Raw genomic sequence first — 25,270 nt, 5'->3', positions numbered from 1 at the left:
GGCCCCCTCCCGAACTTTGTCCTGTCCTCATCACCCACGAGGCCCTAAGATCCTTAAAGATCAACGCGGACGGAGGCTGTATACCATTACCATGCTCCTGGAATTGATGACCCAACATGCCACAGACTGCACACTAGTCCGGAAGTTTTTCATACCTAATCCTGTATATCTGGCGCTTCCCCTCTCTTATCATAGAAACTGCATTCTTCGGAGGCTTATCAACATTAATCCGGACCCAAACTCAATGGAAGTTGCCGACAAAGTCTTGCGATTGGGTTTCGGCGTAGATGACTTCGCCAACCTTTGCTGCTAAAGAAGGGATCAGATGAGCATACAGTGGAGGTACATCATGAATCTGTACCCAAATTTCTATAGTGTCAAGTTGCACTGTGGACGGCTTTGTCAATCCATCATACGGCTTGAGGATGACAGCATCTCCTCGAAAGTGCCAGGGGTCGTCCCTCGTTACTCTTTCCCAATCCCCCAAGCAGGAGAATTGCACAGTATAGAGATTATCCTCCAGGGGCTTGAACTGAACACCTTGGGCAAGATCCCACGCGGCTCTCATGTTTTTGAAGAACCAAAGCTGGTTGTATGTCTTGGGCGAGTGAACCCTAGCCAACGCTACCCACGTGGGAGACAGGGAAATCAGGTTCCCAATGGCACGGCGAAGGCGGAGACGGTCGCGGCCGTGCGTGGGTTGGGCGCCAAATGCTTTGGCGGCGCTGGAAGGAAACGCGGCCCACTGTGTTGTGAAGGAGCATCGAAAGGGGCCTATGTGCTTTTGCTGGACTAGACATACTGCCACCACAGACCAGATTTGGGCCCAATAATACATGGAAGCTTGTCTATTTGAAAGATAAATATACAAAAGTAAATTGAGTAAGACTTAAAATTTCGTTCCTCATGACCCGGTATTCCTAATACAAGAGCGTTTTCTACACTAGTGTAGTAGTGTCAAGCACACGTTTATATTATGGGACAAAGGGAGTAGTTTTCGAACTTCTCGTCTCAAAAGCAATAGAATTTCATATAGGTTTTGCTTCCAATGTTTTTCGGAAAGTAAGGTCTGGTGGCTTGCATTTCCGGAGCTGAAAAGAAAATCTAAAGCTATAGGTTTGCAACTACAAATGTTATATTGTTTGGTTTGTAGTTTCTTTTAGGGTGCTTTTTTGTAAATCAAACTGGTCCACGTCAATGAAAAAAGACGAAAAAGTTGTTCCTTCTGAGCCGTCAATCAAAAGCAGATCTGACTGTCACGAAGGCGACGCACGCAGAAATCTTAGCTCGACATGGCAATGGGTACCCGCTACCCGCAATCTTGACGGGTAAAACCCCTATTAGGGTAAGGGTTTGGAAAAGTTAAATACCCATGGATCTGTAAATGAAAAAAATGCACCCAGCAGGTAAGCCGGGCATGGGTACAGAAAGGGAATACCCATACCTGTGTACCCACCTACCCGTATATTACCACATCTAACATGTAGGTCCCCTAAAACCCTAGCCTAACAGCCACAACCCACACATAAAATACTCTCCCCTCACCCATCCATTGCGTCGTCACACTCATAGAACACAAACCCCATCTCCCCAACTCGTCTGGGCTGAAATGCTAAATATGCATGTTGAAATGTTGTGTTTTACATATTAAAATGCTGAAATTTATACACGGTAAAATGTGAATTGAAAGGTGAACGAGATTGGTAATTTTACCCACGGTTATTACGCGTGGCTGGCTATGGGTATGGAAACAGCACAAAACCCGAGGTGCAGGCACAGGTATGGATTTAAGAGAAAAATATTGGGACGGATACGAGTTTGGGGGAGCATTACCCGCACGCCAACCGTACGGGTGCCATGTCGATTATCAGCCCAATGAATAGAAGCGCCCGTAGTTCAGGTAGACAGGTTGAAATTTTCTTTTCATGAACCCAAATCAAGCATTTTACACACATGAGTGCAAACTTGCATTGCACTTCTTACTCAACACATCTAAACAAAGAGCAAACTACAGCACAAAAGCAAACAAATAACGCGGCTTGTATATATGATCCAAACCAATGAAGCTGACAAACAAAAACAAGGGAAAGAAGGAAGGATCAGAGAGTGGTCTTGGACGCCCTCCTCACCAGCACAGCCCAGCACATGATCCTGTACACGAGGAAGAAGCCCAGCATGACACCCACATTGACCCACCTCATGCCCTCGTCGACCCCTCTCCCCCTCAGCACGTCGCCTCCGGTGCTCAAGCAAACGCCGTCACCGGTCATGGCGTCCCCTCCCACCCACGCCACGCACTTGTCCCTGGCGCCGCCCCCGTACTCGTTGATGAGCAGCAGGTCCAGCGGGTACCTGTACATGGACACGTAGTACATGAAGGCCCAGTACCTCGGGATGCTCTCCTTGGGTATGAAGTAGCCGGAGAAGAGGAAGAAGACGCCCAGGAAGATGCAGATGAGCGAGTTGCCGAGGATGAAGTCCGGGGACACGGCGCTGAGGAAGAGCACCAGGGAGCTGGCCATGAGCACGATGAGCCACACGGCGAGCACGAAGAACCCGAAGGCGGCCAGGGAGGCGCGGAGGCCCACCAGCCAGTACACGGGCGCCGAGAAGAGGACCGCCACGGCGAGCAGGCACGGCGCGAACACCAGCGCGTTGGCCACCACGTAGGAGGACAGGCGGTAGGCGCGGCGGGAGGCCTCGCGCATCAGCACGCGCCGCTCGTGGAGGAGGATGGGCAGCGCCTCCACGGTGGAGGAGAGGAGGAAGCTGAGGCTGAAGGCGAAGAGGCCCAGCCGGAGCGCCAGCCCGTCCGGGTCGGCGCGCACGCGGAAGAAGACGCTGCCGAGGCCCAGGCCGCCGACCACCGCCTGCGCCGCCCGCGCCGCGAAGAGCTGCTGCGTGCGGTACATGGTGCGCCAGCAGCGCACTGTCAGCGCCGCCACCTCCACGGCGCGGCTGCGGTACCCGTGCTCGGGCACCTGAAGGCTGCCGTTGGCGACGCCGGGGCTTTCCCTTTCCTCCTCGTACTGGTCGCTGTCCCTGAGCTCGGCGAACTTGGCGCGGTCCGCCTGGAGCTGCTCGGTGACCTCCATGGCCAGCTCCAGCGGGTTGAGCTGCGCGGGGATCTTGTGGCCCAGCCTCGCCAGCGCGTCCTCGAGCGACCTCAGCGAGCCGCAGTGCGCGACGGCGCCGCGGGAGAGCAGCAGCAGCGAGGAGATGTAGCCGAGCATGCGGTAGCTGGGCTGGTGGATGCTGAGCACCACCACCTGCCGCCGCGCGCGCGCCACCTCGTGCAGCAGCGCCAGCACGTCCACGGCCGACCGGCTGTCCAGCCCCGACGTGGGCTCGTCCAGCAGCAGCACCGGCGGGTCGTGCACCATGTCCACCGCGATGGACACCCGCTTGCGCTCGCCCCCGGACACCCCGCGGGACGGCGACATGGCCTCGCCGCCGCCGCCGCCGACGTAGCTGTCGGCCACCTCCGACAGCCTTAGCTCCTGCATGAGCGCCTCCACCCGCTCGTGCCGCTCCCGCGCGGTCACGGAGGAGCCGAGCCTGAAGCGCGCGGCGAAGAGGATGGTCTCGCGGACGGTGAGCAGCGGCAGGAGGTTGTCGTCCTGCGTCACGAAGCCGCACGTCCGGCGCAGCTGCGCGCGGGAGGTGACGGCGTGGCCGTTGATGCACACGGTGGGCGCCTTGGCGATCTCCGAGCCGGTGCCGCGGCCGGACAGGATGCGGAGGAGCGTCGACTTGCCGGCGCCGCTGGGGCCCACGACGGCCAGGATGTTTGAGCTGGACGCGATGAAGGAGACGGAGTTGAGGAGCCCCTCGGCGGCGGGGGGCGGGGCCGCGGAGAAGGAGGGCAAGAACCTCGGGAGGAGGGTGGCGTTGGCGCGGCGCGGCGCTGGGCAGGAGAGGTTGGTGACGGCGAGGGTGTACTCCGGAGGGGAGGGCGGGTAGAAGGAGAAGGACGGCGACGCGGAGTCCTGCGGCGACGACGAGGACGCCGACGTGGAGAGGAGGAGCGCCGGGTCCAGCTCCGACGACAGGTCCTGATCCATGGCTGCGGGCGAGGCGAGCCGCGAGTGCGCGTGAGAGGGGTCGATGTGTGGATTGCGGAAGCAGTAGATGAGCGGGAAACAGCTTGAGAAACTACAAATAGCCTCGACAATCAGCAGCTCTCTTAAGGAAGCGGTACTACTAGAAATCGGTTTTCTTGAACGTGTTGTGCACTTTTGCACGCACGCCACGATTCGCCATGGGTTGAGATTGTTCGTAGCTAGCTGATGCGCTTCTAGAACAGAGGCAATGGTGCTAGCTATTTCAGACCGATTGCAACTATAAATGTTAATTCTTGGTGGTACAAGGGGTTAAGATCTTCTAGTAGGTGATCGCCGGTCAAGGTGGACGCTAGGAATGGAAGGCAGAAGTGAGCAAAGAGTGACGGAAATGGTGTCTGTATGGGTGAGGGGGCGTTGCGACTTGTGAGCTACTGTGACCTAACTGAATGTTGGTGTCATTTGTGTTGTGTGCTGTGTCTTGGCGGTTGGACCTAACCGCGCGCGCTTAACCAAATCTAAATCGGCTCTTGTTTCTTGACGTGTGGTCGGGGCACATACTAGGAGACTTCTCTTCTTACTTGGACTCCTGGCTACACCCAGATTATGTTGTCGACGACAAGACACTCCGCAAAATCGCATAGCATCAGCGTATGCCAGCCATCGTCGGTAAAATGCAAGAGATGGGAAACATCGATCACCGCCAAACAAACCGTTCTCCATACCATGCCAGCTGAGGTGGACGAAACAAATGCACTCCTTTCCTCTCCACCGAGTTTTTTTCCCGAAGAATTTGGATAACTGGAAAGCACACCAGACATATGTGCAGTTTACAACAAAACTGGATGAAACAAAAAGCAGGCAGGCATGATGGTAGAAATTCAAAAATGACAAAAGGCACTCAGCACAATGAAAATAAAGCTTAACTCTTGCATGGCTAATTCGCATCTCAATCTACAATTAGCATCCGAAATGTTCTGCACCCGTTATCTCTGGCTCAGCTGTTGGACCTATATATTCGTGGATCAATGGAAAATTAGGAAGAACAAACTCTAAATTGGTGTGCTTGCTTATGCATTTACAGGGCAGATTAGCCGGCTGCCACGAACCATTTACATCACTTCTCCTTGAGCAATCTATTTTCCACACAAGAAAAAGGAGGAAGAGGGTGTAAAAGAAAATGCAAGCCCACATTTTCCAAACAGCAGCCCTCTTTCTTTCAGGCCCTAATTAACCTCGCAACCAAACACATGCTCTATGTCAGTGAGGTACATCACTATCAATACTGGCGAGAGATTTGTCCACCACACGAACGTTATACAGCTCGTATACCCTTGCCCGGTTCTCTTGCCACCATTGCTCTGCTTGCGTCTCGCTGAAACGCTTCCGGCTGCACACAGAAATAGAAACGAGTGAAAAGCTGCAAAGATCAAACTCCAGAAACTACAATAAGCTTTTAAATAGCACAAAATCTCAACAGAACATTAGTTTCTACCCTAATTCTTAGAAGTGCAGCTGTACTTTTTGGCTATACATATAGAGCCCACACCAAAGTTGATTCCCTTTTTTACCAAAAATAGCAAAAGATGATTGGCACATGCAAGGAAAAAGCACCTGCAGTCCTGCCCATGCTGCACCACATGCATTACTATTTTGGTAGATCAATTCCACTTTTCGAAATTTGAAAATGCTACTATAACTTTTGGACCAATCATTGGAATTACGATCATTTTCACCATTGGGCCTTCGATCTCATATTGATATGTTTCGATGAGCTTTTCTCCAGAAGCAACTTTGCTGCTATTAGAAACAACTTCCAGTGCTACGGGAAGCTACTCTGTGTTGTTGCCTTGCATGACGCCAGTTAGAACAATGTTTGCCCTGAGATGGCTACCATGGCTACCAGGTAGCCTAGTGTTTTTCTCTAAGTTGTCTACCATGACTAGTGAATAACCTAACATTATGCTAAGTTGCCTACAGTAATTTTTAGTACGGTATAAGCAACTTAGATAGAGGGCAAGGCAACTTAGCAACATCGCCAACTTTTAACAGTGCTATATGCAACTAATTAGCAATGGTAGGCAATTCAGCATTACCGGAAAACCATGGTATGCAACTTTCACAGTGATGGAACATCACCGGAAGACAACTTCATAAACTGTGAACTGCTTGGTTTCCTAGATAGGCAACTCAGAAACCATGGTAGACAGCTTCTACAATACTGCATGCAGCTAATTAGTAGCGACAGGCAACTTTCACAAAACAGGAAGTTGCTTCTTATAGCACTAAAGCACTAAAGTTGCTTCCTATAGTAGCACTAAAATTGTTTCTAGGAAAAGTCTGTCAAAAGGTACCAATATGGGATCTAGTTTCGGAGAGCAACTCGCAAGGAAACTATGGGTGAAAACGGATCTTAATTCCACGCTTGGTTCAAATGTTACAGCTTTTTAAAATAACTGTATTGAAATTAATTGGACAGGTTTTATACATGGGGTGTGTGTGTGTGTTTGTGTGTGGAAAAATATCCACTGGAGGACCAGACATGTTTTCCTTTTTTGTCAGGCGGGGGCCGGTACTTTCATTTTAAGTGGTGTTTGCTCGCGCTGTTTGCTCACGGCTACTAATGAGCCAACGGCTGCCACCTAGACACGTCCTAGTTTCTAAGCGGTAGAGTCGACTTCACGAAATCATTGCAATTTTTCTTCGATCCTTCATGTCCAGCAGACAAAAAATGTGTACGAAAATCAGTCCTATAAAAATACAAATACAAATTCTCATATCTAGAATTAGTTACTCCCTCTGTTCACTTTTGTAAGTCGTTTAGGACAGCTGAAATTGAACTGTTTTAGGTGCTGTCTTAAATGTCTAAAACGTCTTACAAAAGTGAACGGAGGGAGTATATAATTAATCTGTGAATAACTTCATAATTAAACAGGTTGTCATATAGCTACGCCTACACAGAACAACAATTTGTTCCAAATAACTAAAGAATCTTATACGATAGACCAGAAAAAAGGTCAGTTGCTATACTACCTCACATCAAATTAACAAAGTGCTGAACATTGTCTGACAGTCTACACTAATCAAATGTATAAATAATGTGCCCATAAACATCCAATAGACAAGTCCTTCAGCTGATTTATAGTTGCATTTTGAATGGGAATGAAGGAATTTACCTGAACCGTACCCTCCTAAGATCTCTAGCCCCTCCAGGTAGGGCAGTAAGGGTGATGTAGACCCCTGGTTCATCTTGCTCTACCCATTCAGACTCAGGCTTAGAGTCTGAATCGGGCTGTTTGGTTCCATTCTTGCCAACTTCCAGGTGAGTCTTATTTCTAACTGAACTTGGTCCATTAGAAACAATCAACCCATTAGACCCGTTCAAATATGGCTCTCCTGAATTTCTTGGGCTACCTAAATTCTCAGTTGCCATTGATATGTCATTAACAGGCACTCCAGAAAGTGGTGGCAGTCTACTGTGCTTAACTGCCCCTGCCCCTGCCCCTGCCCCTGCTCCTGCTCCTGCTCCTTCAGGTAGCTTCTCTGCCATACCCTTCAACTATGGTAGAAAAAATAATTGTTCGCATGTTAGACTGTATCATCATTCAAGTTTTAAAATAATCATGTCCTGTTGTTGTTTGTTAATAGAAAACATCCCCAAACCACTTATTTTGTCTGCGCCCTTTGCAACTCCACTAAAGTAGTATGGTTGCCTTATTTAGTTCCATAGTACATGAACATCATTTAGATAAGTCACAGGCTCAAAACCCAGAAGAGTTATGAGGTGCTTGGATCCGTCAAAGGAAGCAAACTGCCTTTGACCAATCTACAGATTTCTTGGTTTTTAGCCATTCAATTTCATCAGATTTGGTGGAAAAATGTACTTATATTGTTATTTTTTGGTTGTTTGTACAGTAGGTTCTGGCTGTAATATAAGAAAACAACATCCTCACAGATAAGGAATCTTACTTGTGCAGTGAGCGACTTGATTACTTCTTTTGCAGCTTTGCACTTCGCAGTTTCCTCCCCTGCAATGGAAATAGCTTCCTTTAACTGTTTAGTTGTTCTCTCCAATTCAACTTCCAGTAGATGGGACTTCCGGGTAAGATTTTCCACCTGAAACATTGAACTTGATTAGAACCTCCAGAAGTAAACAAACTCTCACAAGTTACTGTCATATATAATGGTCTATCAGTCTACAAAGAAAACTACTGTGATAATAATGGCAGTTCCATGAATATCTTTCTACCTTGCTCCTGTGACTGGACACTGAGCCAGTCATAAAAGAAAGAGAGCAGAAGGAAAAACAGTAGCGTGTACAAACTTCTTTACTGTCATGTGAGTTTATGCCAGATATTTTGAGTTTCCATTTAGGAGTTGATGGTTTCGTATGACTGCTTCATCGAGTTACAGTTGGAGAATGATAACCAATAATGCATAGAATCATACTACTTACTTATATGGACAAAAGTTAGAAATACCGATTGAATAGAGAGAACATCAAGATCTGTACCTGCGATCTCAAATGTATAACCTCTTGGCTTACACTATCCTTTATTGGCTTTGCACCATCTACAACAACTCTAGGAGATGTTAGACCACCCAAGGTAGGTGTTGGAGTTGTAGATCGAGGAGGGCTTGTTCTTCTTGAGACAGGTGACGTTGCCCTAGAAGCAATTCTTGATCCAGGAACCGACGCTGAGAAAAATTTCTTTGATGAGCCAAAAGATTTAGAAATGTTGAGCCCGCTCCAGTGAGAGCTGCCATTTGGAATAGGGGAAACACGGCTGCTATTAAATTCAAACTTCTTATTTTTCTTTGAATATCTGCTATCCATGTTCTTGAAGGATTCCATTGATGACAATCTAGACAATTGGACATTTGATCTTGTCTCCAAATCATCATTGATAGAATCATTGAACCCTTGTAAGATAGCTCCGCGCTTTGCTGAAGAATACCTATCTGTCTCAGGTCCCTTATTAAGTTTACCGTAGCAGCTATCACAGACACGGTAAGGCTTGTTTGGGTTTGGTGCTAATGAAGCCTTCAGAGATTTCTTACTGCTGCAGGAATGACAAAATACAAGAGCACAGTTGTAGCAATTATGCCGTTTTCTCCTCAAGTTAAACGGCAAGCGACATCCAGAACACATGGACTGATCAACTCCAGACACCCACTTGTGAATGCATATTGCTGCAGTGAAGTTAATTCCACAAACAACACTCCTGACTTGCTTATCTTTCAGAGCTTCAACTAGTGTAGGAGAATTCCTATCATCAGTATCACCATGTCCTAACCGGCCATTAGCACCTTTACCCCATGTATACACCTCTGTCCTGGAAGTCAAAACAGCAACATGATAAGCGCCACATGAAATCTCCTCCACAAAGTTTTTATGTAGCTTTCCTTCAACACGCGCAGGAACCATGCCATCTGCTTGTGGATTTCCAAGCTGACCATAGACAGAACTTCCCATTGTGTACACATGCCCTGAGGTTGTTAGTGCCACCGTGAAACAATGACCACAAGCTACTTGGCAAAAGTTAGGCTCAACCAAAGAAGCCACGCATGTTGGGACAAGTCTTGTTTCTTTGTCACCATGTCCCAAACGACCTTTATCACCATCACCCCATGTAAATATCTTGCCAGAAGAACAATTGCTGGAACTTGAATTCCCAACCATAACTTCAACAACGGCGGCTGTGTGCCACACACCACAAGCTGCCCGAACAGTCCGTAGCCCTTTCAGGGATTCCACCTCCCTTGGTACCGAAATACTCTGACGATCTCCATGACCTAGAACTCCAAAAGAGCCATCTCCAAATGTGAATAGCTGACCTGCAGATGTTACTACAGCCGTGTGCCAAGGGCCACATGAAATAGACGAAACATGTATGCCTTCTAATGGTCCATTGAGCCTTTTGGGCATCCAATGACTGACTTCATTCCCATGACCTGAAAGTCCAAAATTAAAGGTGCCATTTCCCCATGTGTACAAATCTCCAGAGAGCGTGACTGCGCAAGTATGGTACTCACCACATGCTACTAGCTCAATGTTCATATGAGCAAGAGCATCGATAAGTTTTGGCTGGGGCACGTCACAGTCCACACCATGACCAAGACGCCCACCTGACTCCTCACCCCAAGAGTAGACCTCTCCCTGCTTAGTGACAAGTGTAGCATGCCTTCCTCCACATGAAATGTTCTGCACATCAAGCCTTCCAGCAAACTCCAATGGCTTCGGTACAAGACAATCCATCTTTGCACCCGAGGAACTTCCAACCCTTGAATTGCCACCACCAAGAATTCCCTCTCCAGTTCCCTCTCCCCAAATGAAAACATCACCTAGAGCATCACCATCATCATGACCAGAACCATGACTTGATGAACTGACAGCACTTGATAAACTAACTCGGAAAGCATCCATTGAGATGCCCCTCGAGTTCCCATTTGTGTTATCTGAGTGCCCAGAAGACACAGAGTGAACTGATCCAACATTAGAATCCGATGGGAAGAAGGGTCTAGGTGGGGCTGCATATGATACAATGTCAGAGAAGGCCTTGTCCAAGCCAACCTTTGGTGGACTCCCATATGGACTCCGGAGTCGATAATTTTCGCTGCCATCCTGTTGCAGTTCAATTGTTAAAGATTGTTTTCTATAATAATTGATGTAGACAGCAGAAATAAAATGGGAATAGCATGATCTGCCATGCTTGAACACGGATATTATTTCATATATTTTGACTTCATGAAGGAAAAAATACTTTTATTTATTTTTATTTTGCTGCCACAAACCAGTATGTGATATAGAATGTACAGACCATAAAATACAACATGGGTATCATGGTTGCCAACTCAAGTTTGGTGGCCGTTCAAATCTCAAGCCAGAGGTTTCTCAGAAAAAGAGTCTTAAGCCAGTAGCATCAAACACAAAAATGGAAAAGATCAAAGTACATGAAGGAGGAAGAGTTTGGGTTGATCAGTGCAGCCTGACCGGCACACAACAAGAGAGTGTTGAGAAGATGGATGAGCTGGGTGGATGGCGGAAAATACCTTGTGGACACTATCATTGCTACTGAAAGGAGAACTCAAGGGAGAGCTCCTTCTCGTGTAAGTTCTTGGACTAGTTGTACCAGAGGAAAGCATATCACTTCTTGATTCTGTTCTCCATTTTCTTTGGTGACTACGTGATATCAGTGTTTTTAGCCCAGCAAACCACACTTCAGCTTCATCTTTATCTTTGCATATCTGTTTTTCATGACAAAACCAAATTACCAAATTGATTAGCTGGTGATATAGACTAACCAATGAATTTAGCATGCAACAAAGTTGGCAAACAAGCGAACATGTTACATCACACATGAATGACTGGAATGACTTACAATGTCCAATGATCTATCATGGGATATGAGAGAAAATGACTGGCATTCCTTCTCAGGTCGTGGATACCTCTGAAAAATCGCCTGTATCACAAAAAAAGTACTATATCAGGACAGCTTTGCAGCAATTCCGAATAGTAGAACCTCCTCGCTAAATATCTGAGTGCAGAAGATGATCTCGTAAGTGGACTTTGAGAAGTTTATTCAACTTAATTTTTGCAGGAAAGAATGATGTTATCTCTTCTTGCCATAAAGTTTTATCAATGTTGGATCATAAATGCTTTGTATCTATAGGAACTTCTTGTGAATTAGTGGAATCGAGCACAGTGAAAATAAATTAGCAGCAAGCTCTCTCTAAAACGAAGAAGAATCACATCATGGTAAAAGCTGAAGAAAGCCCCATGGAATATTCAGGAGCTAGCACCAGGAGTAAACGAGCAAAATGAAATATAGTTGCTTCAGCCAATATTATGAATCGTAACAGTAGAGCATGATATCCATCAAATCTGTCTCCCAAATTTGGGTTTTGTTGAAATAGCAACTCACAGTTCGCTGTCCAGGAATTATTCTAGACACATGACTCAATCTTAGTTGCTTCTCCTCTTTCCCTGAGAACCAAATCAATATAGATTCATCCTGGAGAAGCAAAAAGAGTGTCAAAGATATTCATAAATGAGATGGGGCAAACATAAAGGATTTGAAAATTCTGTGATGGAGCAAATTAATAAGCTCACATTGGAAAGCCTGAAGGGACAAAATTTTGGCTTCCCTCTACGTCCATACTTCAGCAGGTATGCTCCTTTCTTGAGAGCAGTGATGGCCTGCGGTAACAATGGGAACAAGGTTGTATCAAGCATCAGTAACTAGCGTCTAAAAATACTATCCTGCCAAATAGTGGTAATTTTATAGTATGTAAAGGAGAAGCCTTAAAACACCATTGAACAATCAAACGCGTTCAAATGTGCCCATTGACGTTTTCAATTTTAACTGGCATTTCAAGCGGTGCCATATAACGTAGAAACGGAAAAGGAACAACAAATTATGGGACTGCAATATAAATCAATAAAGATTGAGAGAGGATCAAACTAGTATTCAAACTTCTCGATACACAATAGAACAGATAAACAATGAACATGGAAGGATGTGCCAAGATGTCATTTTATCAATATATGCCACATGAACCAACAATTCCCACAAGAGATATGTGCTTTCAGTTGGTGAAAAAGCACAAAATGCCATAGGGGAAATTTGGCTTCACTCGACTATGCATGAGCGTGTGCGTGTTTGGTATATCGTAGGGTCAGAACAGCTGCATTTCGTATCCGTATTCTTCACTATGTCAGGCATATGGTCGGAGAATAAAGCAATCTCGATAAAGGGGCAAGGAATTTTACTAACCCCATCACGGGGCAATTATCTGTCAGAAATAAGCACATGCAGTACTGATCCAACTCATCGTTGCCCAACCTCTGAAAGGAAACTCACGTAACAGAGCTCAATACTTTGAGCACAACATAAATGAAGACACAAAAAAAAGTGAGGTGCAATTCTAAGTTCTAACATATTCCCTGTTGGATCAAAAGAGCTGCATATGAGCCAATTCGATGAGAAGCGTAGCAACTAGTAGCAAACAACCTAACAACCAGCTGCCAAAAAAGTGGTCACTGGCAAATCAATATCCCTTGGGACATCTGCAACCCAAGACGCCAAAAGTTACAGCTCTTAACTGTAGCACAGCTGAATCTCCATACTTAGTTCCCCGAATTACGGGCCGTTCAATCTCCGGGGACAGCTGCGGCCACCGGCGATGCAGAATTGAGCACCACAGACGCGAGCACACAAACACACGGACAACACAAATGCATCTACATCCAACTATCCGGGTCTCCCGACCGCGCGAGAAGCGGGAATTCCGCAGCGATTCGAGCGGGGGGGTCGGGGCCGCTCACCTGCTCGATGTCGCGCTCCACGGGCCCGGCCCTGCCGCCGCCGAGATCCGACGAGGCGTCCGACATCATCGGCGTCAGCCCACGGCCCTCCTCATCGCGCCCCGCCCCCCGGAGACCCGACGCCCACGGCCTGCCTACAGCGGCCCGCGCCAATGGGACCTCGGCTGGTGCACGCCCGAAGAAGCCGGAGCCGGCGGCCGCCCGGCGGCGAGGGTAGGCGGGATCCAGGCGCGGGGAGCGCGGGGAGGGGTTTGGGAGGGGAGGAGGCGGCTGGCGAGCTGGGGAGAGAGATCGAGCGGAAGTGGGGGAGGGCGAGGAATGGAGAGGGGGGGGAGGAAGGAGGGCGGAGGGGTGGTGTGGGAGGAGGAGGGCGGAGGCGTTGGTTTTTTTTGTTTTCCTTCTTCACTTTTCTCGCGGAGGCCTTTTTCCCCGGAGCTGCTGGTGCTAGGTTTGTTACGCGTGCGGCTCTGCCCCCTGCGCTCTGCGCTGTGATTGCTCGCTCGCTAGCTGGGGCTGGGCTGTTGTGCGGCGCTGCACTGCCTGCCTTTTAGGTTGAGGCCGCGGCGGCCGTCTGCACTGTGCTGGCTAGGCTACGGTGGTGGTGGTGGTACCGTGGTACGCGGGTACGGGCGGGGGGAGGTGGCGATGGGGCAGTGGTGGCACGGTGATTGGACGCCGTGGGGTTGAAATCCGTTGGCTGTGGGACGCACGAGGACACTGACACACTGCGAGGGGAATCTATTGGTGATTTTGCGGTGGATGTGCTTGATTCTCTGCGGCTGGCCGTCGACGTGGTTATTTACCCTACCGACGGGAAAACTCAGAAATAACCAACGCACGTAATCTTTTTAGAAACATGTGGTGCGACCAAGATAAGCATACCACCACGCGCACACTTAGAGCATCTACACCCGGGGTCTCAAATCTTATACACCCGCGCGGACGGCCCAATCTTATACACACACTTTGTTATTCTTAATATTCCTGAGGACGACAGTATGTCGATCATTCTTGGTATACCCTTTTTGAATACTGCAGGAACTGTTATTGATTGCAACAAAGGCAATGTCACGTTTCATGTTGTTAATGGTAATGAGCATACGGTACACTTTTCAAAGAAACAACCTCAAGTTCATAATATTAATTCTATTGGAAAAATTTCAACTATTACTATCGGAGGTTTTGAATTCCCTCTTTCTACTGTCAAAAAGAAATAGGACATTCTTATTGTTGGGGGCATGCATATCCTCGTTGAGGTAACCTAGTGTTATTCGAAAGTTCTTCGGTTTCATGTCATTAGAAAAAAGTTTGTTAATAAGACTTGATCAACCTTGTTAGTGAATTTCCTTTTGACGAGCATGAGATGGTGTGACACAAGCTGATGATGAACATGAACCTAGTGATAATGTTAATGATGATGTTCATGTTGATGCTCAACCTAGTAATGATAATGATGTGGAGGTAGAACGTGATATTGATCTTGATAACCCATAATCAAAAAATCAACGTTATGATAAGAGAGACTTCGTTGCTAGGAAACATGGTAAAGAAAGAGAACCATGGGTTCATAAACCCATGCCCTTTCCTCCTAACCCATCAAAGAAAAAGGATGATGAGGATTTTGAGCGCTTTGCTGAAATGCTTAGACATGTCTTTTTGCGTATGCGTTTGACTGATATTCTGGAAATGTCTCCTTGTGCAAAGTACATGAAAGATATTGTTACAAATAAAAGAAAGATACCGAAAGCTGAAATTTTCATCATGCTTGCTAATTACACTTTTAAGGGTGGAATACCTAAGAAACTAGGAGATCCAAAAATACCAACTATACCATGCTCCATTAAAAGAAACTATGTTAAAACTGCTTTATGTGATTTGAGAGCCGGTGTTAGTGTTATGCATTTCTCTTTATATCGTAGACTTGAATTGAATAAGTTGACACCTACTGAAATCTCTTTGCAAATGACCGATAAATCAACTGTTATACCCATCAGTATTTGTGAAGATGTGCCTGCTGTGGTTGCAAACGTTACTATCTTAACGGACTTTGTTATTCTTGATATTTCCGAGGACGACAGTATGTCCTTGGTAGACCCTTTGAATACTGCACGGGCTGTTATTGATTGCAACAAAGACAATGTCACCTTTCATGTTAATGGTAATAAGCATACGGTACACTTTCCAAAGAAACAACCACAAGTTCATAGTATCAATTCTATTGGAAAATTTTCAACTATTACTATCGGGGGTTTTGAATTCCCTCTTCCTACTGTCAAAAAGAAATATGACATTCTTATTGTTGGGCACATGCATATCCCCGTTGAGGTAACCTAGTGTTATTCGAAAGTTCTCCGGTTTCATGTCATTCGAAAGAAGTTTGTTAATAAGACTTGATCACCCTTGTTAATGGATTCCTTTTGATGAGCATCAGATGGATGAATCTAGAAAGCACAACTTTCTATACCTACTTTTTACTTTCTGTTATTTAGATTAAATAAAGCAAAAATAGTATTATCCATCTGTTTTCTGAATTATCCGTGCAATAAAAAATGTCCCGAAAATAGAAGTTCTTTAAATGCCCTCAAAATTTAGTATGACTTTTTATAGAATATTTTATGATTTCTGGCAATGGGAATGCACCAGGGGGCTGCAGCAGTGGACCACAAGGGTGGAGGGCGCGCCCCCTGCCTTATGGGTCCCACATAGGCCCCCCTCACTTATTCCAGCACCCATCCACTTCGTCTTCCTCCAGAAAAAATCATCCTGTTGCTCAAACTCGTGTTCTTGCTCATCTTGCTGCCATTTTTTGATCTCCTTGTGCAAAGCTCCATTTGCAAAACTGTTTTGGGGGATTGTTCTTCGGTATGTGACTCCTCCAATGGTCCAATTAGTTTTTGTTCTAGTGCCTTATTTATTGCAAATTTTTGTTGTTATGGTGACCTTGTTCTTGAGCTTGCATGTCAAATTTATATGGTCCAAAGTAGTTTTGATGCATGATATAGCCTCTAGGAACTTGTAGGAGTAGTTGCTATTAATCTTGTTGAGTTTGGTTCACTTTTATTTTGAATCACTAAAATTCAGAAATTTTCAGAGGGAGAAAATGATGAGGAGATTGTTGAGAGGCTCTTCGAGCTGGGGTTCGAAGGAAAATGAAATGAGGAGAAGAAGAAGCCCAAGTACAAGCTTTTTCGCACCGCGGAGGTTCGGCCATGTGAATGGCCAAGTGATGCATTCTTGGAAGCGGCCGGAATTGATGACGATTTCTATTATTTGGCTGGGAATGCAGGCATCATCGACTTCCTCCATGATATGTGTGAACAATACCTCCTACTCACCAATCCCTTTGTGCAGAATTTTCACTTTCATGCTAGGACACCCACGATAGAGTTTTATTTATATGATGAGCATAAGGAGATGACGCTTTATGACTTTTGTGAGGTTTGCAAATTACCTTATGAGGGCAGCATCAATGAACCACGTCCTAGAGATGTGGAAGATTTTATTGATGAAGTTACCGTAGGGGAAAGGAGAAAGGTGTCGGAAGCGAGAGTGGCTAGTTTACGTTTTCCTGTTTTACGGTATTACTCATTATTTGCTGGGAGATGTTTAATTGGTCGTGGAGAGAGTGGAGGCCTTAGTGCCCCCGACCTCGCTATTTTGCGTCATGCTTTACTTCATGATAGAACTTTTAGTTTGGGCGCTATGGTTACTCGATGGTTGAGTTTAAACCGTTCAAAGGGTCCTATCTTTGAAGGTATCTTTGCCTCCCGCCTTGCTAAACGCTTAGAGATACCCATTAGGCACGATGAGAGAGAGAGGAGAAGTTGCTACCCACTATATACTTAGATTATGACAGTATGGTAGCACATGATTTTATTAGTAATGATAAGGACAAGAGACTCATCTATAACCTGGTATTTAGCGAGAAGACTTGTCAGATTATTACTTTGCCTGCACCTTCTTTGTTCGACATTCATTCAGGCAGGTACCTTGATACGTCCATTTCGCATCATGTTTTCTTACTATTATTCATAATGTTTTTATCCATAATAATGCTTTTTGGAGTAATTATAATGCCTTATTTGCAAGGAACACACCAAGAGGGAGAATTCCGGCAGCTGGAAATCTGGACTTGGAAAAGCTACGTCAGGCCACCTATTCTACGCAACTCCAAATGAGCTAAAACTTCACGAAGATTTTTTATGGATTATTTAAGAAATACTAGAGCCAATAAACACCAGAGGGGGCCACTAGGTGGGCACAACCCACCTGGGCGCGCCCTGGTGGGTTGTGGCCTCCTCGGCCCACCTCCGGTGTCCATCTTCTGGTATATAAGTCATTTTGACCTAGAAAAAATAAGGAGAGGACTTTCGGGACGAAGTGCCGCCGCCTCGAGGCGGAACTTGGGCAGGAGCACGTTTGCCCTCTAGCGGAGCGATTCCGCCGGGGGAACTTCCCTCCCGGAGGGGGAAATCATCGTCATCATCATCACCAACAACTCTCCCATCTTGGGGAGGGCAATCTCCATCAACATCTTCAACGACATCATCTCCTCTCAAACCCTAGTTCATCTCTTGTGTTCAATCTTGTTACCGGAACTATAGATTGGTGCCTATGGGTGACTAGTAGTGTTGATTACATCTTGTAGTTGATTACTATATGGTGTATTTGGTGGAAGATTATACGTTCAGATCCATTATGCTATTCAATACTCCTCTGATCATGAACATGTTTATCATTTGTGAGTAGTTACTTTTGTTCTTGAGGTCACGGGACAAATCATGTTGCAAGTAATCATGTGAACTTGATATGTGTTTGATATTTTGATAGTATGTATGTTGTTATTCCCTCAGTGGTGTCATGTGAACGTCGACTACATGACACTTCACCATATTTGGGCCTAAGGGAATGCATTGTGGAGTAGCAATTAGATGGTGGGTTGCGAGAGTGACACAAGCTTAAACCCCAGTTTATGCACTATTTCGTAAGGGACCGATTGGATCCAAAAGTTTAATGCTATGGTTAGAATTTATTCTTAATACTTTTCTCGTAGTTGCGGATGCTTGCGGGAGGGTTAATCATAAGTAGGAGGTTTGTTCAAGTAAGAACATCACCTAAGCACCGGTCCACCCACATATCAAATTATCAAAGTAGTGAACACAAATCAAACCAACATGATGAAAGTAACTAGATGAAATTCCCGTGTACCCTCAAGAATGCTTTGCTTATCATAAGAGACCGTTTTGTCCTGTCCTTTGCCTCAAAAGGATTGGGATACCTTGCTGCACTTTTGTTACTATTATCGTTACTTGCTTGTTACAAATTATCTTGCTATCAAACCACTCCGCTACTTACAATTTCAGCACTTGCAGACAATACCTTACCGGAAACTACTTGTCATTTCCTTCTGCTCCTTGTTGGATTCGACACTCTTACTTATAGAAAAGAGCTACAATTGATCCCCTATACTTGTGGGTCATCAAGGCTATTTTCTGGCGCCGTTGCCGGGGAGTGAAGCGCCTTTGGTAAGGAAACATTTATATAGTGTGCTGAAATTTATTGTCACTTGTTACTATGGAAAACAATCCTGTGAGGGGTTTGTTCGGGGTATCTTCACCTCGTACGGAACCATAATTAGCAACCCCTCAACCTACTGCACCTACTGAAAATATTGAATATGAAATTCCTTCGGGTATGATAGAACAACTGCTAGCTAATCCTTATGCAGGATATGGAACCGAACAGCCTGATATGCACTTGATATATGTGGAACAAATTTGTGGATTGTTTAAGCTTGCAGGTTTACCCAGGGATGAAGTGATGAAAAAGGTTTTCCCTTTATCTTTTAAGGGAAAAGCATTGGCATGGTATAAGCTATGTGATGATATTGGATCATGGAATTGGAATCGTTTGAAATTGAAGTTCCATCAAAAAAATTATCCTATGCATCTAGTTCATCGTGATCGGAATTATATATATAATTTTTGTCCTCGTGAAGGAGATAGTATCGCTCTAGCTTGGGGGAGGCTTAAGTCAATGTTATATTCATGCCCCAATCATGAGCTCTCAAGAGAAATTATTATCCAGAATTTTTATGCTCGGCTTTCTCGTGATGATCAAACCATGCTTGATACTTCTTGTGCTGGTTCATTTATGAAGAAGACAATTGAATTCCGATGGGATCTTTTGGAAAGAATTACACGCAACTTTGAAGATTGGGAACTCGATGAAGGTAAAGAGTCAGGTATTAAACTTAAGTATGATTGTGTTAAATCTTTTTATGGATACCAATGCTTTTCAAAAGTAGCACTAAATATGGACTTGACTTTGAGATAGTAGCCTCCTTTTGTGAATTATTTGCTACTCATGTTGAACTCCCTAAGGAGAAGTGGTTTAAATATCACCCACCTATTAAAGAAGAAATTAAAGAACCAGTACCAGTTAAAGTAGAAACTATACTTTATAATGTTGATCCAGTTGTTCCTTCTGCTTATATTGAGAAACCACCTTTCCTTGTTAGGATAAAGGAACATGCTAAAGTTTCAACTGTGGTTAACAAAAGCTATATTAGAACACCTAAACCTGATGAACAAATTAAAGTTGAACCTAGTATTGCTATGGTTAAAGATCTCCTGGAAGAAGATATGGATGGGCATGTTATTTACTTTTGTGAAGAAGCTGCTAGAATTGCTAAACCTGATATAAGAGATAAACATAGACCTGTTGTTGGCATGCCTGTTATTTCAGTTAAAATAGGAGATCACTGTTATCATGGTTTATGTGACATGGATGCTAGTGTGAGTGTTATTCCTTACACTTTATATGAAGAAATCATGAAAGACATAGCACCTGCTGAGATAGAAGACATAGATGTTACTATTAAACTTGATAATAGAGACACTATATCACCAATTGGGATTGTTAGAGATGTTGAAGTCTTGTGTGGGAAAATAAAATACCCTACTGATTTTCTTGTTCTTGGTTCCCCACAAGATGACTTTTGTCCCATTATCTTTGGTAGGCCTTTCTTGAATACAGTTAATGCTAAGATAGATTGTAAGAAACAAACTGTTGGTGTTAGCTTTGGTGATGAGTCTCATGAGTTTAATTTTTCCAAGTTTAGTAGAAATCATCATGAAAAAGAATTGCCTAGTAAGGATGAATTAATTGGTCTTGCTTCTATTGTTGTTCCACCTACTGATCCTTTAGAACAATATTTGCTAGACCATGAAAATGATTTACATATGCATGAAAGAAATGAAATAGATAAGGTTTTCTTTGAACAAGGTCCTCTGCTTAAACACAATCTGCCTATTGAAACTCTGGGAGGTCCTCCTCCACCTAAAGGTGATCATGTGTTTGAATTAAAACAATTGCCAGACACTATGAAATATGCTTATCTCGATGAAAAGAAGATATATCATGTTATTATTAGTGCTAACCTTTCAGGACATGAAGAAGAAAGATTATTAAAAGTTCTAAGGAAGCACCGGGCTGCTATTGGATATACTCTTGATGATTTAAAGGGCATTAGTCCCACTCTATGTCAGCACAAAATTAATATGGAACCTGATGCTAAACCTGTTGTTGATCACCAACGTCGGTTGAATCCAAAAATGAAGGAAGTGGTAAGAACGGAAACCTTAAAACTTCTGGAAGCAGGTATAATCTATCCTATAGCTGATAGTAGATGGGTAAGTCCTGTTCATTGTGTCCCTAAGAAAGGAGGTATTACTGTTGTTCCTAATGATAAGAATGAACTTATTCCACAAAGAGTTGTTACATGCTATAGAATGGTAATTGATTACATAAAATTAAACAAAGCAACTAGAAAAGATCATTACCCCTTGCCTTTTATTGATCAAATGCTTGAAAGATTATCTAAGCACACACACTTTTGCTTCCTAGATGGATACTTTGGCTTTTCACAAATACCTATTTCTCAACCTGATCAAGAAAAGACTACTTTTACTTGTCCCTTTGGAACTTATGCTTATAGACGTATGCCTTTTGGCTTATGTAATGCACCTGCTACCTTTCAAAGATGTATGACTGCTATATTCTGTGACTTTTGTGAAAAGATTATTGAGGTTTTCATGGATGACTTTTTTGTTTATGGGAAGTCTTTTGATGATTGTTTAAGCAATCTTGAGCAAGTTTTGCAAAGATGTGAACAAACAAATCTTGTCTTGAATTGGGAGAAGTGCCACTTTATGGTTAATGAAGGCATTGTCTTGGGTCATAAAATTTCTGAAAGAGGTATTGAAGTGGACCATGTTGGGGAACGTAGTAATTTCAAAAATTTCCCTACGCACACGCAAGATCATGGTGATGCATAGCAACGAGAGGGGAGAGTGTTGTCAACGTACCCTTGTAGACCGAAAGCGGAAGCGTTAGCACAACGCGGTTGATGTAGTCGTACGTCTTCACGATCCGACCGATCAAGAACCGAACACACGACACCTCCGAGTTCAACACACGTTCAGCCCGATGACGTCCCTCAAACTCCGATCCAGCCGAGTGTTGAGGGAGAGTTTTGTCAGCACGACGGCGTGGTGACGACGATGATGTTCTACCGACGCAGGGCTTCGCCTAAGCACCGCTACAGTATTATCGAGGTGGAATATGGTGGAAGGGGGCACCGCACACGGCTAAAAGATCAAATCAATTGTTGTATCTCTAGGGTGCCCCCCTTGCCCCTGTATATAAAGGAGCAAGGGAGGGAGAGGTGGCCATCCAGGGAAGAGGCGCGCCAGGAGGAGTCCTACTCCCACCGGGAGTAGGACTCCCTCCCTTTCCTTGTTGGATTAGGAGAAGGGGGAAAGAGAAGGAAGAGAGGAAGGAAAGGGGGAGGGGCGCGCGGCCCTGCCTTGGCCGCCTCTCCTCTTCTCCACTAAGGCCCACCATGGCCCATTAATCCCCCGGGGGGTTTCGGTAACCCTCCGGTACTCCGGTAAAATCCCGACTTCACCCGGAACACTTCCGATATCCAAATATAGGCTTCCAATATATCAATCTTCATGTATCGGCCATTTCGAGACTCCTCGTCATGTCCGTGATCACATCCAGGACTCCGAACAACCTTTGGTACATCAAAACTCATATAACTGTCATTGAAACTTTAAGCATGCGGACCCTACGGGTTCGAGAACTATGTAGACATGACCGAGACATGTCTCGGGTCAATAACCAATAGCGGAACCTGGATGCTCATATTGGCTCCCACATATTCTACAAAGATCTTTATCGGTCAGACCGCATAACAACATACATTGTTCCCTTTGTCATCGGTATGTTACTTGCCCGAGATTTGATCGTCGGTATCTCAATACCTAGTTCAATCTCGTTACCGGCAAGTCTCTTTACTCGTTCCGTAATACATCATCCCGCAACCAGTGGTGGACCCACCATTGGGGCGAGCTGGGGCGGCTGCCCCGGGTCGCCGGCGGCGAAAAATCGGCAACCCCTACATATCCTTCCTTCCTGTTTCCTCCGACGTGCGTCAGACAGGAACAAACAGCTAGGAGCAGCGATTCATGGTGGCGGCGGCGCTGTTATGCGTGACTGACTCAAAGGGGTACGAGCGTACGAGAGGGAAATAGATTTGGACTGGACTAGTGGACTGGGCTACATTTACTACAGGCCCAAATGCCTAAGCGATAGCTCTCCTCAAACAAAAAAAATCCCCAATTGGTGTGTTGCGCCGCTACTAGACTTATAGGTATACTACAATCACACGATCATATCAAAATGTACAGCCCCGAGTTATTTGTGCAAGGACACCTTAAAGGTATACTATAATCATATGATCATATCAAAATATACAATTGTTGTCACACTTGTGCTTATACATTCATAATTCTGTAGGTCTCATTTGAAAATATGGGATCTTATTGTGGCACGAAGTCGGCATTTCAAAGGACAAGAGTCCATGTTAGTAGTTTACTACTCCCTTCGATCCATATTTATTGTCGCCGAATTAGTAAAAAGTTGTACTAAATCAGTGACATTTAATATGGATCGGAGGGGTAGTTTTGAAGACCTTTTGTACTCCCTCCGTCCGGAATTACTTGTCGCAAAAATGGATAAAAGCGGATGTATCTAGAACTAAAATACTTCTAGATACATCCATTTCTTTGACAAGTATTTCCGGACGGAGGGAGTATGTTTTTGTTGTTGAATGTTATGAGTTCTGATTGAATAGAGTTGCATTTGTATCAGGAAAAAATTAGACGTTAAATGTTCGCCCCGGCTAACTTGAATTTCTGGGTCCGCCACTGCCCGCAACTAACTCATTAGTTGCAATGCTTGCAAGGCTTAAGTGATGTGCATTACTGAGTGGGCCCAGAGATACCTCTCCGACAATCGGAGTGACAAATCCTAATCTCGAAATACGCCAACCCAACAAGTACCTTCAGAGACACCTGTAGAGCACCTTTATAATCACCTAGTTACGTTGTGACGTTTGGTAGCACACAAAGTGTTCCTCCGGTAAACGGGAGTTGCATAATCTCATAGTCATAGGAACATGTATAAGTCATGAAGAAAGCAATAGCAACAAACTAAACGATCAAGTGCTAAGCTAACGGAATGGGTCAAGTCAATCACATCATTCTCCTAATGATGTGATCCCGTTAATCAAATGACAACTCATGTCTATGGTTAGGAAACATAACCATCTTTGATTAATGAGCTAGTCAAGTAGAGGCATACTAGTGACACTCTATTCGTTTATGTATTCACACATGTATTATGTTTCCGGTTAATATAATTCTAGCATGAATAATAAACATTTATCATGATATAAGGAAATAAACAATAACTTTATTATTGCCTCTAGGGAATATTTCCTTTAGTCTCCCACTTGCACTAGAGTCAATAATCTAGATTACACAGTAATGATTCTAACACCCATGGAGTCTTGGTGCTGATCATGTTTTGCCCATGGAAGAGGCTTAGTCAACGGGTCTGCAACATTCAGATCCGTATGTATCTTGCAAATTTCTATGTCTCCCACCTGGACTAGATCCCGAATGGAATTGAAGCATCTCTTGATGTGCTTGGTTCTCTTGTGAAATCTGGATTCCTTTGCCAAGGCAATTGCACCAGTATTGTCACAAAAGATTTTCATTGGACCCGATGCACTAGGTATGACACCTAGATCGGATATGAACTCCTTCATCTAGACTCCATCATTTGCTGCTTCCGAAGCAACTATGTACTCCGCTTCACACGTAGATCCCTCCACGACGCTTTGTTTAGAACTGCACCAACTGACAGCTCCACCGTTCAATGTAAACACGTATCCGGTTTGCGATTTAGAATCGTCTGGATCAGTGTCAAAGCTTGCATCAATGTAACCATTTACGATGAGCTCTTTGTCACCTCCATAAACGAGAAACATATCCTTAGTCCTTTTCAGGTATTTTAGGATGTTCTTGACCGTTGTCTAGTGATCCACTCCTGGATTACTTTGGTACCTCCCTGCTAGACTTATAGCAAGGCACACATCAGGTCTGGTACACAACATTGCATACATGATAGAGCCTATGGCTGAAGCATAGGGAACATCTTTCATTTTCTCTCTATCTTCTGCAGTGGTCGGGCATTGAGTCTTACTCAACTTCACACCTTGTAACACAGGCAAGAACCCTTTCTTTGCTTGATCCATTTTGAACTTCTTCAAAACTTTGTCAAGGTATGTGCTTTGTGAAAGTCCAATTAAGCGTCTTGATCTATCTCTATAGATCTTAATGCCCAATATATAAGCAGCTTCACCGAGGTCTTTCATTGAAAAACTCTTATTCAAGTATCCCTTTATGCTATCCAGAAATTCTATATCATTTCCAATCAGCAATATGTCATCCACATATAATATCAG

General features: G+C 44.7%; 2 protein-coding genes across 2 annotated transcripts; both read right to left on the bottom strand.

The window, feature by feature from the left end:
• Window positions 1-1,895: 1,895 nt before the first annotated feature.
• Window positions 1,896-4,403, bottom strand: LOC125509676 (ABC transporter G family member 23-like). Its single transcript, XM_048674699.1, has one exon. It carries the CDS (start codon window positions 4,062-4,064, stop codon window positions 2,100-2,102), a length of 1,965 nt encoding a protein of 654 aa, XP_048530656.1. The 5' UTR covers window positions 4,065-4,403; the 3' UTR covers window positions 1,896-2,099.
• A 568-nt stretch (window positions 4,404-4,971) lies between these two features.
• Window positions 4,972-13,899, bottom strand: LOC125509675 (PH, RCC1 and FYVE domains-containing protein 1-like). Its single transcript, XM_048674698.1, has 9 exons — window positions 13,390-13,899; window positions 12,175-12,261; window positions 11,987-12,076; window positions 11,444-11,524; window positions 11,115-11,309; window positions 8,575-10,686; window positions 8,031-8,177; window positions 7,238-7,620; window positions 4,972-5,451 (listed from the first exon to the last, which is right to left on the bottom strand). The coding sequence occupies exons 1-9, from the start codon at window positions 13,456-13,458 to the stop codon at window positions 5,322-5,324; spliced, it is 3,294 nt and encodes a 1,097-aa protein (XP_048530655.1). The 5' UTR covers window positions 13,459-13,899; the 3' UTR covers window positions 4,972-5,321.
• Between the last annotated feature and the right edge of the window lie 11,371 nt (window positions 13,900-25,270).

This window comes from Triticum urartu, chromosome 5 (genome assembly GCF_003073215.2).
Source record: "Triticum urartu cultivar G1812 chromosome 5, Tu2.1, whole genome shotgun sequence".
Taxonomy (NCBI): domain Eukaryota; kingdom Viridiplantae; phylum Streptophyta; class Magnoliopsida; order Poales; family Poaceae; genus Triticum; species Triticum urartu.
Note: the sequence above shows the minus strand (reverse complement) of the source record. Positions and strands in the feature narration are given on the sequence as shown.